This window comes from Heterodontus francisci, chromosome 2 (genome assembly GCF_036365525.1).
Source record: "Heterodontus francisci isolate sHetFra1 chromosome 2, sHetFra1.hap1, whole genome shotgun sequence".
NCBI lineage: Eukaryota > Metazoa > Chordata > Chondrichthyes > Heterodontiformes > Heterodontidae > Heterodontus > Heterodontus francisci.
In genome coordinates this window covers 94,640,704-94,658,890 of record NC_090372.1, presented here as the reverse complement: position 1 = coordinate 94,658,890, position 18,187 = coordinate 94,640,704, and the positions used below count along the sequence as shown (strand labels likewise).

General features: G+C 45.3%; 1 protein-coding gene across 1 annotated transcript in view; it reads left to right on the top strand.

Moving 5' to 3' along the window:
• Window positions 1–18,187, top strand: part of LOC137345649 (dynein axonemal heavy chain 11-like) — a 622,812-nt gene that overhangs the window by 459,038 nt on the left and 145,587 nt on the right. Inside the window, exons 57-58 of the mRNA XM_068008891.1 lie at window positions 1,626–1,769; window positions 11,119–11,301. Of these exons, the coding sequence (XP_067864992.1) occupies window positions 1,626–1,769; window positions 11,119–11,301 (327 nt within the window). The remainder of the gene's footprint in view (window positions 1–1,625; window positions 1,770–11,118; window positions 11,302–18,187) is intronic.

Sequence of the window (18,187 nt, the reverse complement as noted above, 5' to 3'; positions counted from 1 at the left end):
TTTGGGGGAGGACCTTGTTCCACTGGGTCTCTGCCCTTTTATTTGCTGTTGGAAAATTCTGTTAAAAGTATTATCAGCCTCTGACCCGTGGGACTGAGGAGCTGCTGGCCCACTGATTGGGCAGCAGCTTCTGGAGGTGGGAAATCCTACCTCAGAGGGGTGGAAGTCCTGCCCGAGACCAGTTAAGGGCCTGGGTCACAGAAAATTGCTGCGTGGCTTCCAGGCCCGGTGGAGGTGGCTGGCCCCTAATTTTTAAACCAGTGGGCCACGCCCACCAAGAAGAACAAGAACAGCAGTGTCATGGGAGCACCATCATTGGTAAGTTCTCCTCCAAATCACACATGATCCTGACTGGGACAATAATCATTGTTGTTCCTCCATCATTGTGGATTCAGAATCCTGAAATTCCCTACCTAACACCAGCATGGGTGCCTCATCACCACAAGAGCTGCACTAGTTCAAAAACAGTGCCAACCACCATTTTGTCAGGGCAACTAGGATGGGCAACAAATGTGGCTTTGCCAGCATTGCTCACATCCTGAAAACAAGTTAAAAATATATTAATTAATGGTGTCAGGCAACCTCCCCCCACCATCCAAGATTGAGGCACACATGATTTTGCCACTTGAACATTAAAACTTAAAATTGCAAGCCCCTGACCGGACAGACATTTCCATGGTGACCGACACTGTTGAAACAAGGGACAAAGGGCCATGCACTGACTCATTCAACCAACAATGAACTTTTGATTACCAGACGTTGAAAGTGGGGGGAGCTAGCTTTCCAGAGATTGCTAAGGTACAATCCACGAACCTCGCAGGAGAGACGGTTCCATATAAGGGGCTAGTCACATGAATAACCTGCTGGGCAACCTGGGAGTTTTTTTGAATTTGAACTCCCAGCAAAGGAATTGGAACAGCAGACAAAGCCATGTGCTCATGGAGTAAAAATCTCTCCTGGAACTGAAGCAAGAATTACAGGATCTCCTGTCTGCCTGCTTCCATCTCCTTCCCATGGAACTGAATCTTGTGAAAACACGTGAAACTCAAAGGGAGAAAACTTTCCTACGTGAACAAGATTTTAAAAAGACTACTGGGCCCCAACAAAATGCAAGACCATATCTTCAATCAAGGACTACAGCGAGTTCGAAAAACAGTAACAAGATATTGCCTCGAACTGTTCTACTTATCTTTTCTTCTCTTTTCTGTCCCTATTTGCATGTGTGTATCACGTGTGCATGCTAGCGAGGGCACATCATATATCCGTAGACGTGAATCGTATTACAGTTTAAGCTTTAGTAAAATTCCATCTTTCTTCTTTAAACCTCAGAGTGCCCGTGTGAATTGTTTTCTTTGTCTTATAGTTGGAAACTGTGAACAAGAATTCACAAAAAGGGGAGCTCAAAATGTAGTGTGGTTAAAATTAAACCCTGTTACAATAAGACCAGGTGAAGATAGTAACAGACCCCTAGACACCTTTCGCACCTGGTTGTAACAATGGTAACATTTATTATGAAAAATTGAAGTATGCAAATACAATAATATGCTGTAATAGTACAGTGTTGAGCTCATGTGTGGACTTACTTTTGTTATAAAGTATAACATTTTCTATTATTTCTATGCTAGATGAATTTGACAGAGTTGAAAACCTTCCCCAACCCTCCTGTGGCAGTCACGAACGTTACTGCAGCAGTTATGGTGCTGTTAGCTCCCAAAGGCAAAGTACCTAAAGACAGAACTTGGAAGGCTTCTAAGGTCTTCATGGGAAAGGTGAAATCATTTTACTATTTAAAAATTGTTCCTTGGTAGAAGTAGTTTGGATTTCAAAGATAATCGGCCTACAAAATAGAGGAAGAAGATAAATTACCAGAGATACGAGGAAAAATAATAAAAAGGGAGGAGCTTAGTAGATTTGATAAAAGTTAAAAATGGTTAAAGGAGAAAATAATGAAACTCTAAATAAAACCTCAAGGTTCTTATGGCTTCCACACAATATTAAAAGAAGTAGGTGTGGAAATTGTAGATACATTAGTCCTAAACTTCCAAAACTGTCTTGATTCAGAAATTGTGCCCTTGAATTATAAAATTGCCAATGTCACTCCATTATTTAGGAAGGGTAAGAGAGATAAAACCAGGAAATTATAGACCTATTAGTCCAACATCTGTTGTGGGGAAATTACTAGAATCTGTTATTAGGGACAGAGTGACTGAGCACTTGGGCAAAAATGAACTGATCAGAGAGAGCCTGAATGGATTTGTAAAGAGTAAATCAGTCTAACTAACCTGGTTGAATTTTGTGAGATCCTTAACATGGTAGATACAGGATATTTTTTACACAAGACTATTGGGAAAAAATGGAAACACATGGAATTGGAGACAACTTTTTGACCAGGGGAGGGAATTGGTTCAGAGGTAGGAAATGGAGAGTAGAAATAATGGGAATGTACTCCAATTGGCAGGATGTGATGAGTGCTGTTCCCCAGTGGTCTATACTGGGGCCTCAGCTTGTCAATATATTTATGAATGACTTTGATGAATAGAGAGCCATATATCCAAGTTTGCTGACAACAATAAGTTAGGTAGCAAAGTAAATGGTGTAGATGGGAGCAGAAAGTTGCAAAGGGACATCGATAGATTAAGTAGGCTGAATTTTATTAGTGTGCCATTCATCGCAGTGGCGTGCTTTGAAGCGCTGCCACTGAGCCCCCGCGATATTTTGCATGGGCCTCATTTAAATGGAGGGGTGAAGCGGCCATCCCCAATGACAAAGAGGGGGCGGCCACTCCGTCCCCGGCAACGGCGTCCGGTGCGAAAGCCATTTTTAAAGGGCTTCAAGCCCTTAGCAAAAATTTGACTTTTTAAAGTTATATCATTGTTGATTTTCATTAAACAAATAATTAAAAGCTAGAGGCCCTTTCCCATCCGCACCCCCAATGGTTTTATTAATGGCCTGTATGTCGAAAAGTTATTTTAGTCCCAACCCGAACTTCCTCCCAACCTCTTCACATTTGCCCTTCAACACCTTCCCACCATCCCCAACAGCCAATAAAAAGTGTTTTCCCCGCTCCCCCCATCCCACCCTTATAATTTCACTCCTCCCCCCTCCCCACTGGTGTCTCGCCTCAGAACTAGAAATGGAGTTTTGAAGGCACACGAGTTGCGATTGGCGGCCATAAAATCGGTGTGGGACGGCCGCCGGGATGAGGTAAGTTGATTTGCATGTTCTTTTAATTAATTTCAGTATTTAAATGAAGGCCCAGCCAACAAGTGGCGGGGGTCCGCACCGAGGCCTCGCCGCTACCGGTAAAATGCGGTGGGGCCTTCTAGACATCGAGGGTCGTGGCGGGCCGCTCCCGCAAGTATTTTACGGGGCACCCCCCCCGCCACGACCCCCGTCGGGACGGGTTGGTAAAATTCAGCCCAGTGAGTGGGCAAAACTATGGCAGATGGAGTTCAGTGTGGGAGTGCGAGGTCTTCCATTTTGGACCCAAAAAAGATAGATTAGACTATTGTCCAAATGGTGAGAAGCTAGGACCCTGTAGAAGTGGTGAAATTTAGGTCTCCAAATAGAGAAATTACTATAAACTAGCGAACCGGTACAAAAAAAAATCATTTACAAGGCTAATAAAATGTTGATTTATGTCTCAAGAGGGCTGTAATGCAAAGGGATGGCAGCTCCACTACAGTGTATAAGGCTCTGGTGACATGTTAGAAAAATTCAGGTGTATGATATAAAAGTAAATGTGACAGCATGGAAAGAAAGTTGATTGACAGGCAGGAAACAAAGGACTGAATATTAGTTCCAGGGTCCCAATCCTGACACCTGGCTGAATTCTGGATCTTGGAGGTGGCCATGGTGGGGACCTGGAGGAGATTTTTGAGAAGGTGGCCAATTAAGAGGTCGTATCCAGAAGGTTCCGCAGCCGGGAGAGCCAATGGGAGCACCCAAGGCTCTGGGTGGCCAGCAGCTCCACTGGGAGAGGCGGGCACTTGCCGCCAAAGGAGGGTGATCACAAGGGTGCCTCAAGATGGAGGCACCCTCTGGAGACTTGTAAATGTTTCAAAATATACTGTGGTCGCAGCTGCCAGGCCATCATAGTGGAGGGGAAACTTCTTCACAGGTGACCTGTGGCTGGGGCTGTGGCCTTCCCAGCCCAGCGGGTCCATGCTGAGTTGCTTTGCAAGATGTTGCTCTGGTCTCCCCCAGCCTGCTACAGGGAGGCCACCACCAGTCCATCTGTGGACTCCAGCCACATCGGGGGCTTCTCCAGATGGCGTGTGAAGAGTGCCACAATTGGCACTTTAATTGGCCTAATTGTCCATCCACTGCTGGCAGGTAGGTAGCCGTCACCTGCCAGAAGCCCCCTCCTTGGAAAAAGGCCAAAGATGGGAACGTGCCGGCAGTCTGGCATGCTAGCCGGTAGCGAGAAATTGCCTGCATGCCCGCCTCCAAACTCGCCTCCGCCTTGGGATGAGAATTCTGCCCAAAGGGTAAAGGATAAATGGGTGTTGTTCGGATTGGAGAAACATTGGAAATGGTTTGTCCCAGGGGTCAGTGCTGGGGTGCATTTTATTTCATGGCATATATGTCGTTGATTTGTACTTGGGCAGAAAGAGCACAGTCATGAAATTTGATGAGAGTACAAAGGTAGGATACTGCAATACAGCATACTGTGCTCACTGCTCATGATGTAGTCTCCTCTAAACTGGGGAGACCAAACACAGATTGGGTTATTTTGGAGCACACTTCTGTCAGTCCTCAAACATAACTGAGCTCCGTGTCACTTGTAATTTTAATTCTCTACCCCACTCCCACTCTGACCTCTCTGTCCTTGGCCTCCCACACTGTTCGCATGAAATTCAATGGAAGCTTGAAGAACAGCACCTCATCTTTCGATTAGGCACTTTACAGTCTCCTGGACTCAACTTCGAGTTCAACAATTTCAGATCATAACCATTGCTCCCATTTTAGCAGAGGGCAGCTGTTGCTATTTACACCTCCTTTAGACCCATCTTTTGTTTCATTACTTGTCCCATTACTATTGCCTTTTGCCTTGCACCATCGTCCCTATTGTCATTTAATTTCTTTTGCCTTCCACCCTATTACAGACCTTCACTTTTGTTCTTTTTTCACCACCCTCACCACTTTCCCTGCCCCTGTACTTGCTTAAAACCTGTTATAGCTCTAACTTTTTCCAGTTCTTATGAAAAGTCATTGACCGAAAACAACTCCATCTCTCTCCACAGTTACTGCTTGAACTGCTGACTAATTCACCCTTTTCTGTTTTACCTCCGATATGGTAGTCCATCCTGAAAACTAGTTATTTATACATTAGGTAGTTCCTTTCATGTCTACAAAGCATCCCAAAGAACTTCATAGCCAATGATTATTTTTGAAATGTAGTCATTGTTGTTATTTGGGCAAATGCAGCAGCCAATTTTCAAAGTCCCACACTCAGAAAATATATTAAATGATAAGGTAATTTGTTTTGGTGTGTTGATTGAGGGATGAGGGTGGAAACTGGGAGAGCTGGCTGTTCTTTCAATAATGCTTTGGGATCTTTTCCATCCACTTGAGAAAGCAGACAGGGACTTCAGTCGAACATCTCATCCAAAAGACAGCACCTCTAATGGTGCAGTACTCCAGCTGTACTGCTTCAAAGTGTTAGCTTAGGTTCTTTAGTCTTTAGTGGGGCTTGATCTATAATCTTCTGATTTAGTGAAAGCATTGTTACCCAACTGAGCCAAGCTAACACTTAATGGAAAGATAAGCTTGATGGACTGAATTCTTCATGATCTATGGTGAAGAAGTATTTCTTTTTTGCGTTGCGTATTATTTTGCATCTGCTGTAAATGATCAGCTGAGCAAAAGGCAACGTAGAAAGGAATGTTATGTAGACACAGGATGAAATCAGTGTGATGCGATTATTCATTTCACCATCAAAGAAAAATCTTTCTCTCAAACTAGGCTGTTTTTAATGAACATCATGAAGCATAATTTTATTCAGAGAATAAATTAATGTATATCATGAGCAATCAACCCATACTGTTCAGATGTGTCAGACTGTCGGAGTTGCTGTCCTTCAAGTGAGACATTAAACCAAGGTCCTCTTTGCAATCTTAAATGTCATAGAGTCATACAGCACAGAAACAGGCCCTTCAGCCCATCGTGTCTTGCCAGCCATCAAGCACCTATCTATTCTTATTTTTTATTCATTCATGGGATGTGGGCATCACTGGCCAGGCCAGCATTTATTGCCCATCCCTAATTGCCCTTGAGAAGTGGTGGTGAGCTGCCTTCTTGAAACTCTGCAGTCCATTTGGGGTAGGTATACACACAGTGCTGTTAGGAAGGGAGTTCCAGGATTTTGACCCAGCGACAGTGAAGGAACGGTGATATAGTTCCAAGTCAGGATGGTGTGTGACTTGGAGGGGAACTTGCAGGTGGTGGTGTTCCCATGTATTTGCTGCCCTTGTCCTTCTAGTTGGTAGAGGTCACGGGTTTGGAAGGTGCTGTCTAAGGAGCCTTGGTGCATTGCTGCAGTGCATCTTGTAGGTGGTACAAACTGCTGCCACTGTGTGTCGGTGGTGGAGGGAGTGAATGTTTGTAGATGGGGTGCCAATAAAGCGGGCTGCTTTGTCCTGGATGGTGTCAAGCTTCTTGAGTGTTGTTGGAGCTGCACCCATCCAGGCAAGTGGAGAGTATTCCATCACACTCCTGACTTGTGCCTTGCAGATGGTGGACAGGCTTTGGGGAGTCAGGAGGTGAGTTACTCGCCTCAGGATTCCTAGCCTCTGACCTGCTCTGGTAGCCACGGTATTTATATGGCTACTTCAGTTCAGTTTCTGGTCAATGGTAGCCCCTAGAATGTTGTTGATGGGGGATTCAGTGATGGTAATGCCGTTGAATGTCAAGGGGAGATGGTTACATTCTCTCTTGTTGGAGATGGTCATTGCCTGACACTTGTGTGGTGCGAATGTTACTTGCCACTTATCAGCCCAAGCCTGGATATTGTCCAGGTCTTGCTACATTTCTACACGGACTGCTTCAGTATCTGAGGAGTCACGAATCATCAGCGAACATCCCCACTTCTGATCTTATGATTGAAGGAAGGTCATTGATGAAGCAGCTGAAGATGGTTGGGCCTAGGACACTTCCCTGAGGAACTCCTGCAGTGATGCCCTGGAGCTCCGATGATTGACCTGCAACAACCACAACCATCTTCCTTTGTGCTAGGTATGACTCCAGCCAGCGGAGGGTTTTCCCCCTGATTCCCATTGACCTCAGTTTTGCTGGGGCTCCTTGATGCCATACTCGGTCAAATGCTGCCATGATGTCAAGGGCAGTCACTCTCATCTCACCTCGAGTTCAGCTCTTTTGTCCATGTTTGAACCAAGGCTGTAATGAGATCAGGAGCTGAGTGGCCCTGGCAGAACCCAAACTGAGCATCACTGAGCATTTTATTGCTAAGCAAGTGCCGCTTGATGGCACTGTTGATGACACCTTCCATCACTGTACTGATGATTGAGAGTAGGCTGATGGGGCGGTAATTGGCCGTGCTGGACTTGTCCTGCTTTTTGTGTACAGGACATACCTGAGCAATTTTCCACATTGCAGGGTAGATGCCAGTGTTGTAGCTATACTGGAACAGCTTGGCTAGGGGCGCGGCAAGTTCTGGAGCACAGGTCTTCAGTACTATTGCCGGAATATTGTTAGGGCCCATAGCTTTTTCAGTATCCAGTGCCTTCAGTAGTTTCTTGATATCATGCGGAGTGAATCGAATTGGCTGAAGTCTGGCATCCGTGATGCTGGGGACTTCAGGAGGAGGCCGAGATGGATCATCAACTTGGCACTTTTGCCTGAAGATTGTTGCAAATGCTTCAGCCTTATCTTTCGCACTGATGCGCTGGGCTCCCCCATCATTGAGGATGGGGATATTTGTGGAGCCGCCACCTCCAGTTAGTTGTTTAATTGTCCACCACCATTCACGGCTGGATGTGGCAGGACTGCAGAGCTTAGATCTGATCCATTGGTTATGGGATCGCTTAGCTCTGTCTATCGCATGCTGCTTACACAGTTTGGCACGCAGATAGTCCTGTGTTGTAGCATCACCAGGTTGACACCTCATTTTGAGGTATGCCTGTTGCTGCTCCTGGCATGCCCTCTTGCATTCTTCATTGAACCAGGGTTGGTCTCCTGGCTTGATGTTAATGGTAGAATGGGGGATATGCCGGGCCATGAGGTTACAGACTGTGGTTGAGTACAATTCTGCTGATGGCCCACAGCGCCTCATGGATGCCCAGTTTTGCATTGTTAGATCTGTTCGAAATCTATCTCATTTAGCACAATGATAATGCCACACAACACGATGGACGGTATCCTCAATGTGAAGGCAGGGACTGTGCGGTGGTCACTCCTACCAATACAGTCATGGACAGAAGCATCTGCAGCAGGCAGATTGGTGAGGACGAGGTCAAGTATGTTTTTCCCTCGTGTTGGTTCCCCCACCACCTGCCACAGACCCAGTCTAGCAGCTATGTCCTTTAGGACTTGGCCAACTCGGTCAGTAGTGGTGCTACCGAGCCTCTCTTGGTGATAGACATTGAAGTCCCCCACGCAGAGTACATTTTATGCCCTTTAATCAGTAGGAGGTTACCTTGCCCACGTTTGACCTGGTGCCATGAGACTTTATGGGGTCCGGAGTCGATGTTGAGGACTCCCAGGGCAACTCCCTCCCTACTGTATACCACTGTGCCTTCACCTCTGGTGAGTCTGTCCTGCCAGTGGGACAGGACATACCCGGGGATGGTGATGGCGGTGTCAGGGACATTGTCTGTCAGGTATGATTCCGTGAGTATGACTATGTCAGGCTATTGCTTGACTAGTCTGTGGGACAGCTCTCCCAACTTTCGTACAAGCCCCCAGATGTTAGTAAGGAGGACTTTGCAGGGTTGACAGGGCTGGGTTTGCCGTTGTCGTTTCCTGTGCCGAGGTCGATGCCGGGTGGTCCGTCCAATTTCATTCCTTTTTGTTGACTTCATAGCGGTTAGGTACAACTGAGTGGCTTGCTAGGCCATTTCAGAGGGCATGTAAGAGTTAACCACATTGCTGTGGGTCTGGAGTCACATGCAGGCCAGACCAGGTAAGGACAGCAGATTTCCTTCCCTAAAGGACATTAGTGAACCAGATGGGTTTTTACAACAATCGACAATGGTTTCATGGCCATCATTAGACCAGCTTTTTAATTCCAGATTTATTAATTAAATTCAAATTCCACCTTCTGCTGTGGTGGGATTCGAACTCATGTCCCCACTAGTCCAGTGATAATACCACTATGCCACCGCCTATTCTAATACCATTTTCCAGTCTTGTATGCTATGGCGTTTCAAGTGCTCATCTAAAAACTTCTTAAATGTTGTGATGGTTCCTGCCTCTACCACCTCTTCAGGCAGTGCATTCCAGATTCCAACCACCCTCTAGGTGAAAGCATTTTTCCTCAAATCCCTTCTAAACCTCCTGCCCCTTACCTTAAATCTATGCCCCCTGGTTATTGATCCCTCCGCTAAGGGAAAAAGTTTCTTCCTATCTAATCTATCAATGCCCCTCATAACTTTGTATACCTCAATCATATCTCCTCGAAAAATTAAATCAAGTTAGTTTGACACGATCTCCCCTTGACAAAGCCATGTTGACTATCTCTGATTAATCTCTGCCTCTCCATGTGGAGATTAATCCTGTCCCTCAGAATTTTTTTCAATAGTTCCCCAACTGCTGATGTTAGACTCACCGGCCTGTAATTACCTGATTTATCCTTGCTACACTTCTTGAATAATGGTACCACATTCGCTGTACTCCAGTCCTCTGGTACCTCTCCTGTGGCCAGAGAGGATTTGAAAATTTGTGTCAGAGCCCCTGCTATCTCCTCCCTTGCCTCACATAACCGCCTGGGATACTTCTCATCTGGGCCTGCGGATTTATCCACTTTTAAGCCCGCTAAAACACGTAATACTGCCTCACTTTTAATACTAATATGTTCAAGTAATCACAATCCCCCTCCCTGATCTCTACGCCTACATCGTCCTTCTCCATAGTGAACACAGATGAAAAGTAATCAGTTAAAACCTCACCTTTGTCCTCCAGCTCCACACACAGATTGCCACTTTGGTCCCTAATGGGCCCTACTCTTTCCCTGCTTATCCTCTTGCCCTTAATATACTTATAAAACGCCTTAGGATTTTCCTTTTATCTTGCCTGTCAGTGTTTTTTCATGTCCCCTCTTCACTCTCCTAATTACTTTTTTAAGTACCCCCCGACACTTGCTATACTGCTGTAGGGCCTCCGCTGTTTTCAGTGCTCTGAATCTGCCATAAACCTCCTTTTTTTTCCAAACGCTATCCTCTATTTCCCTTGACATCCAGGGATCCCTGGTCTTGTTGGTCCTACCCTTCACCTTAACAGGTACATGTCGCTCTGAACTCTCACTATTTCTTCTTTGAATGACTCCCACTGATCTGATGTAGACTTTCCTACAAGTAGCTGCTCCCAGTCCACTTTGGCCAGATCCTGTTTTATGATACTGAAATCGACCTTCCCGCAATTCAGTACTTTTATTTCCGGTCCATCTTTGGACGAAAAAAGTTCCATGGCACTATTTCAAAGAAGAGAAGGTGTTCGCCCCAGTGGCCTGGTCAATATTTATCCCTCAATCAACACCTAAAAAAAATTATCAACGGATAAAATAATAGGGTGAGATGAAGTAAGGTAGGAAGAGGTTCCTGTGGAGCATAAGCATAGCATAGACCTATTGGACCAAATGGCCTGTTTCTGTGCTGTACAATTCTGTGTGATAATAGGGGAAATTTTCAAATAACAGATGGAGCATAAAACCAGAACATAAAAAATAGAGGCAAATTCTATAATGGGTGGCCGATCCAGTTCTACCCTCCAACTGTAAGTTTAAGATTACCCACAATGTTTTAAGAATGTTGGTTTCAAGCTTCTCCGTATTACATAAAATGTAATGTTTGATGTTAAAAGGAGTTGGTCAAGCAATTGCAAGTTTGTGAGATTTTTTTTAACTGTAGTACTGACAATTGGGTTTTGTACTGTATCTGTCAGGTTGATGACTTCCTCCAAACTCTGATAAATTACAATAAAGAACATATCCCTGAAAATTCATTGAAAGTAGTAAAAGAACAATATCTACAAGACCCAGATTTCAACCCTGATCTGGTTCGCACAAAGTCATTTGCAGCATCAGGTCTCTGCGCATGGGTTATTAACATCATCAGATTCTATGAGGTGAGAAATATTTTTTAACTACAGTACTGCTGTTTTAATACTGTAAAACAAGTATTTTATTGGCAGAAAAAATATTCATGCATAAAATAATAGTAATTATTAACTTATTTTAAATTCTGTAATTATGAACATATGTGAGCATGTCTGCATGTACAGGATCTCATTTTTTCCCCCCATCTATTAAGAGTTTCTCTAGGCTGCAGCTAAGAAAAAAGCAGTTCTATGCAAACTTAATTACATTGTCCGAGCAACCAGGAGACAAACTCTGGTTCAATGAAGATTGCAGGAGGGCATGCCAGGAGCAGCACCTCAAAATGAGGTGTCAACTTGGTGAAGCTACAACACTGGACTACTTGCGTGCCAAACTGCGTAAGCAGTATGCAATAGACAGAGCTAAATGATATCATAACCAACGGATCAGATCTAAGCTCTGCAGTCCTGCCACATCCAGCCGTGAATAGTGGTGGACAATTAAACAACTAACTGGAGGAGGTGGCTCCACAAATATCCCCATCCTCAATGATGGGGGAGCCCAGCACATCAGTGCGAAAGATGAGGAAGACTGAAGCATTTGCAACAATCTTCAGCCAGAAGTGCTGAGTTGATGATCCATCTCGGCCTCCTCCCGAAGTCCCCAGCATCACAGATGCCAGACTGCAGCCAATTCGATTCATTCCGCGTGATATCAAGAAACGACTGAAGGCACTGGATACTGCAAAGGCCATGGGCCTTGACAATATTCCGGCAATAGTACTGAAGACCTGTGCTCCAGAACTTTCCACGCCCCTAGCCAAGCTGTTCCAGTACAGCTACAACCCTAGCATCTACCCGGCAATGTGGAAAATTGCCCAGGTAAGTCCTGTATACAAAATGCAGGACAAGTCCAACCCGGCCAATTACCGCCCCATCAGTCAACTCTCAATCATCAGTAAAGTGATGGAAGGTGTCATCAACAGTGCCATCAAACAGCACTTGCTTAGCAATAACCTGCTCAGTGACGCTCAGTTTGGGTTGCGCCAGGGCCACTCAGCTCCTGACCTCATTATAGCCTTGGTTCAAACATGGACAAAAGAGCTGAACTCAAGAGGTGAAGTGAGAGTGACTGCCCTTGACATCAAGGCAGCATTTGACCGAGTAAGGCATCAAGAAGCCCTAGCAAAACTGAAGTCAATGGGAATGAGGGGAAAAATTCTCCGCTGGTTGGAGAAAGGAGCACAAAGGAAGATGGTTGTGGTTGTTGGAGGTCAATTATCTGAGCTCCAGGACATCACTGCAGGAGTTCCTGAAGGTAGTGTCCTAGGCCATCCATCTTCAGCTGCTTCATCAATGACCTTCCTGCAATCATAAGGTCAGAAGTGGGGATGTTCACTGATGATTGCACAATGTTCAGCACCATTCGCAACTCTTCAGATACTGAAGCAATCTGTGTAGAAATGCAACAAGACCTGGACAATATCCAGGCTTGGGCTGATAAGTGGCAAGTAACATTCGCACCACACAAGTGCCAGGCAATGACCATCTCCAACAAGAGAGAATCTAACCATCTGCCCTTGACATTCAATGGCATTACCATCGCTGAATCCCCCACTATCAACATTCAAGGGGCTACCATTGACCAGAAACTAAACTGGAGTAGCCATATAAATACTGTGGCTACAAGATCAGAGGCTAGGAATCCTGCGGCGAATAACTTACCTCCTGACTCCCCAAAGCCTGTCCACCATCTACAAGGCACAAGTCAGGAGTGTGATGGAATACTCTCCACTTGCCTGGATGGGTGCAGCTCCAACAACACTCAAGAAGCTCGACACCATCCAGGACAAAGCAACCTGCTTGATTGGCAGCACATCCACAAACATTCACTCCCTCCACCACAGACGCACAGTGGCAGCAGTGTGTACCATCTACAAAATGCACTGCAGCAACGCACCAAGGCTTCTTTGACAGCACCTTCCAAACCCGCAACCTCTACCAACTACAAGGGCGAGGACAGCAAATGCATGGGAACACCACCACCTGCAAGTTTCCCTGCAAGTCACACACCATCCTGACTTGGAACTATATCGTCGTTCCTTCACTGTCGCTGGGTCAAGATTCTGGAACTCCTTTCCTAACAGCACTGTGGGTGTACCTACCTCACATGGACTGCAGCGGTTCAAGAAGGCAGCTCACCACCACCATCTCGAGGGCAATATATATTGGCCTAGCCAGCAACTCTCACATCCCATGAAAAAAAAAATAGTGAGTTGTATAACCAAGTTTGCAGATGATACTAAATTCAGAGGGACAGTAGGCTCTGTAGATCAGAGCAAGAACTTACAAAGGGGCATAGGATGATTAAGTGAATAGCTAAAACTATGGCAAATGGATTAAAGTGAGGAAGTGAAAGGTTCCATCATGGATTGGAGAAAGACAAACTGGATTATTTTTTATGGGGTGAGACATGAAGAGTTGTGGAGGAGCAAAGGGATTTGGGTATTCATATGCACAGATAACTAAAAGCTAGTGCACAGTACAAAAAGTAATCAAAAAAACTAATGTGTTGTTGGCTTTTATCTCAAGAGGGTCGGAATACAAAAATGAGGAAGTGGTGTTTCAGTTGTACAGGCCTAGGTCAGACCCCATTTGGAGCACTGTGTTCAATTTTGGGACTGAACCTCAAGGAAAGTATATTGGCCTTGGAGATGGTGAAGTGCAAATTCACCAGAATGATACCAGAATTTAAAAGGTTAAATTAAGAGAAAAGGTTGTATGAACTTTTGTTGTATTTGCGAGAGTTTAGAAGGTTGAGGGGTGTTGTAATCAAGGTCTTTAAGATGATAAAGGATTTCAATAGGGTAGATCCAGGAGGAGGGGGCTGCTGTTTTATGGGCCCTGCAAGAGCAGCTTTGGTGGCATGTGGGGTAATTTAATCAGGCATGAGTTGTTTTTCAGATTTCCGACAACGCGATTTTTTAGCGAAATTAAGTCTGCAGCGTGTTTACAGTGATCTGGGGTTCCCCCCGCACAGTGGCAGATTTTTGCATTAATTTCCATATCATGAATACTCGTTATCCTACACTTAGTTCAAATTAAGTCTTATCTACCAGATTAAGTTAACGGCTAGCGGTATTTCCGTACCACCCAGTTCACGTTGGTTTAAATGTGGCATGCAACAGTTGGCATTGTGCAGTTGTCTGCAGTGTTTTTCTTTCTTGAGCTCATCGGCTCAAGGAACACCAACATTGGAATGGATATTTGGCTGCAGGCTCAGCAGCAGCAAGGGTGATTCTTCTCCGGGGATGGCAGTGAAGGGTGTACATGTTGGAGCAAGGGAGGACAGGGTGGGGTGATCAGGTGCATGGAGGAGAACAGGGTTGGGTGATTGGGTGTATGGAGGAGTAGGGGAGGAAGGAGGGGAGCGTCCAGGGTGTGTAGTGGTTATTATTGCAGCTGAAGCTGGATGTGGGCAGCTGCAGGGGTGGTGGGTTGATATGAGCTTTGCAGTCAACAAATGGTCATGAGGGACCTTAAGGGAGGGATGAGTACTATCAGCATCGGGGACCTATGGGCCAAATTCAGGATACTGGCGAAAAATGGATTCTGTAGGGGGGAAGGTTGAGGCTTAGGGTTGGGTACTCTATGGCATCATGGAGAGGAACGGGACGGCAATAATATTAAGGTGGCTTTGAGGAGGATCAAGGGTCAGAGTGGGCATTTTGATGATAACTGAAGTAGGAATGGGGGTGGGGGGGGAGTTGGGGGAGGGATGGCATGAATGAATTGATAGTGACACTGTCCAAGGTAGTGGGGGGAGGTTCAATGGTACCGGAGGGAAGGGTTAAGGTTACATTGGGTGGGTCAAGGATGATGCGTGCAGGCTGGAAGGTGGCAGGAGAAGGTTGGAAGGTGGGGAGACTTGCCTTAAATTGTACATGCACCATTTTCTCAAACGATAATGCAAACCACTTTCCTACTGATTGCAAGGTGAGTGGAATGAGACAAATGATGGTGGGTGAGTTTTCCACCTGGCTGCAGATTTAAGGCGCTGGAAAGAGAACTGTTAATTGCCTCGCTGGTGCAGCTGACTGGCAACAGAAGGCTGAATAGGAACGTTCTGCTCATTTCATTATTTGCAAAGCTGCAATGACATGGGTCTCATACACCCAATTTGTCCAATACCACGGAAAGAAGAGGAGAGGGAGTGACTAAGGAGTGCTCTTTTCCCTCAACGCGTGATGCCTGAATGCCCACAACAGACAGAACAGGAAGGTGAGGATGCTGCGAGTGATAACATCCAGGAATGGCATTATCAAAGGCGGGCGCTAGCACCTCATTGCATACTCAGGCAGGACAAATTACCTTCAAATGTCAGAGAGGCAATGCCAGAGACACATAAGATGTTACATGAAATTTGTAGGATTCTGCAGCATGACTTGCAGCCGCTTGGGTTTGGTGGAAATCCTATGCCAGTTGCCCTCAAGGTGATTGCTGTACTCAATTTTTAGGCTAGCTGTGCCTTCCAGGGATCAATGGACGACATATGTGCCATATCGCAGTCTGCAACCCATAGGTGTATCAAAGAGGTGACCAATGCCCTATTTCGTCATGCCAATGATTTCATCTACTTAGCTGTAGATGAGGGCAGCCAGGCAGCAAGGTCAGGGGCCTTCATCGCTGGGTTCCCTAGAGTGCAAGGGGTGGTTGACCGACCTCTTGTGGCCAATAGAGCTGCCTGGGACCAGCCTGCTGCATTTGTGAATCACAAAGGCTTCCACTCTTTGAACGTACAACTGGTTTGCTATCACAGAAGAAGAATAATGCAGGTTTGTGCATTTTTCCCAGGAAGCTGTCACAACACATAGATTTTGAGGAACTCACAGCTGCCAGGTGTTTTTGATGAACCAGCCAAAGTGGACAACTGGATCCTGGGTGACAAGGGTTACCTCCGTTGTACATGGTTGATGACACCTGTACGTGATCTCCGAAGCGCAGCTGAAGAGAGGTACAATGCTGTTCACACATCCACCAGAGCCGTCATCGAACACACCATTGACATGCTGAAAAAGTGCCTCCGCTGCCTTCACCAGTCTTGATGGGGGCTGGTGGATGGGCTCTTCAATACACGCCACAGAGGGTTTCACCAATAGTAGTTGTCTGCTGTGTATTACACACCTGGCAATTTGAAGCAGCAACTTTCTGCAGGCAGAGGAACAGGAGGAACACCAGTTCTCAAATGAGGAAGACTATGAAGAGGGTGACGAAGCGGACAAGAATGCAAATTATGCCGTTATACATGTAAGGGCCATGGAGAGCCATGCAAGGGACATCAAGGAAAACCTCATATTTTCACTTTTCAGCCAACAGTGAGCCACTTCAAAAAGGAACGTTGGGAGGAGAAAACAAACATTCTCCAATTATGTTTGCATACGTCTGAGGTCTTAATCATTGCTGTAATCAAAAAGAGGGCTCTTCTGACAGCAGCACATGAACCTGCAGTGCAGATGTGCCTAACAGCATGTATGCTATCAACTTCATTAAAAGCATCCTGCATCAAGGTCTATTAATCTGCACACATGGGAAGCTAGAAAGTTGCAGCACTTTGAAGTGTCACACCAACTTGCTTTGTTAAATGATAATTTTCTTTAATCTACTGACTGGAGATCTGAATTTGTATTTTTTGTAGAAACTTTAAAAAGAATATTAAAAAAGGATGGTTTTGCTGTCTGCTTAGGACGGCCACCTAATTTGCAACTCTATTGTAAGGCTTGTGAGGAGGGAGATGAAATGTTTGCTCATTCCAGCAAGAACTAAGACCCAGGAAGTTTAAGGGAACTATCTGTTCTTTTAAGCACGAAGAGAAATACTGCTACCATGTTTGAATCACTGAGTGAATGTCATGTGACAAGCCCCTCCCCCATCTGTGGTTGTAAGCTTGTGTCTTTCTGCAGCAGAGAGAAGAAGCTTCTGGACTCTGGCACATGCAGACCTAAGTGGGGGTCCCTCTCTCCATTTTAGCTCACAAGCCTTGAACTCTGCCTGTTGACTGACCACCTTTGCGTACTTTGGCTACAATCAGAAACCCCGTTGGAGGAAATCATCCGCATCACTGTCTCCAGAAGACCCACCGAACCAGTCATCTACCTCGTCAAACTAAAAGCCTCAGGATCACCAAATTCAGCTAGAAGCCGGTGGAATCACCAAACTCAACAGACTGTATACCCCTTTTTTTTCCCATGGACTCTATCTCAACCTTTCACCAACCTTTCCCCACTCTGTAACCTATTTGTGTGAGTGTAAACCTCCAGTGTGTGTTTGTGTGTGTGAGTGAAGTTGGTGTGCAGCTTTTTATCTTCCTTTGTTCAGTTTAGGTACAATAAAGTTAACTTCTTTCTTTGTTAACTCAAGAAAACCTGTCCGATTGGTTCTTGTTATGATCATAGCAAGTAAGTAATCAAACACCTACTGAATTGGCCAGTACATTCACTTTAAGAAAGAATTAAACCTGTTGTGGTCAAACCAGGAGAGGAAAAAGAGGGAAGCCTTCAATCCTTCCTCACTTGACTGTTACAGATGTGACCGGCAGATCTAATCTTCTCTGAGCTACGATGGAACTGAGAACACACCAATGCCAGGAACGTAAGGGGAGACTGCAGAACCATGAATGGGAAGGCATGTTGGTAGTGAAAAAATTGAAAAATATGTAAACGAGAAACAGCCATCATTGAGGACTGAAGACTAACATCAAATGAAAAATGGGCACGGACACTTTCTGAAATGCATTGCAAGCAACAATGCATTCCTGCCATACACTTCCAATAAACATTTTCCTTTTCAAATGAAACAAAGCAAATGATTTACAGGAGTGCATCAAATATTAAAGTAAATAAATATGTATTGAAACTTT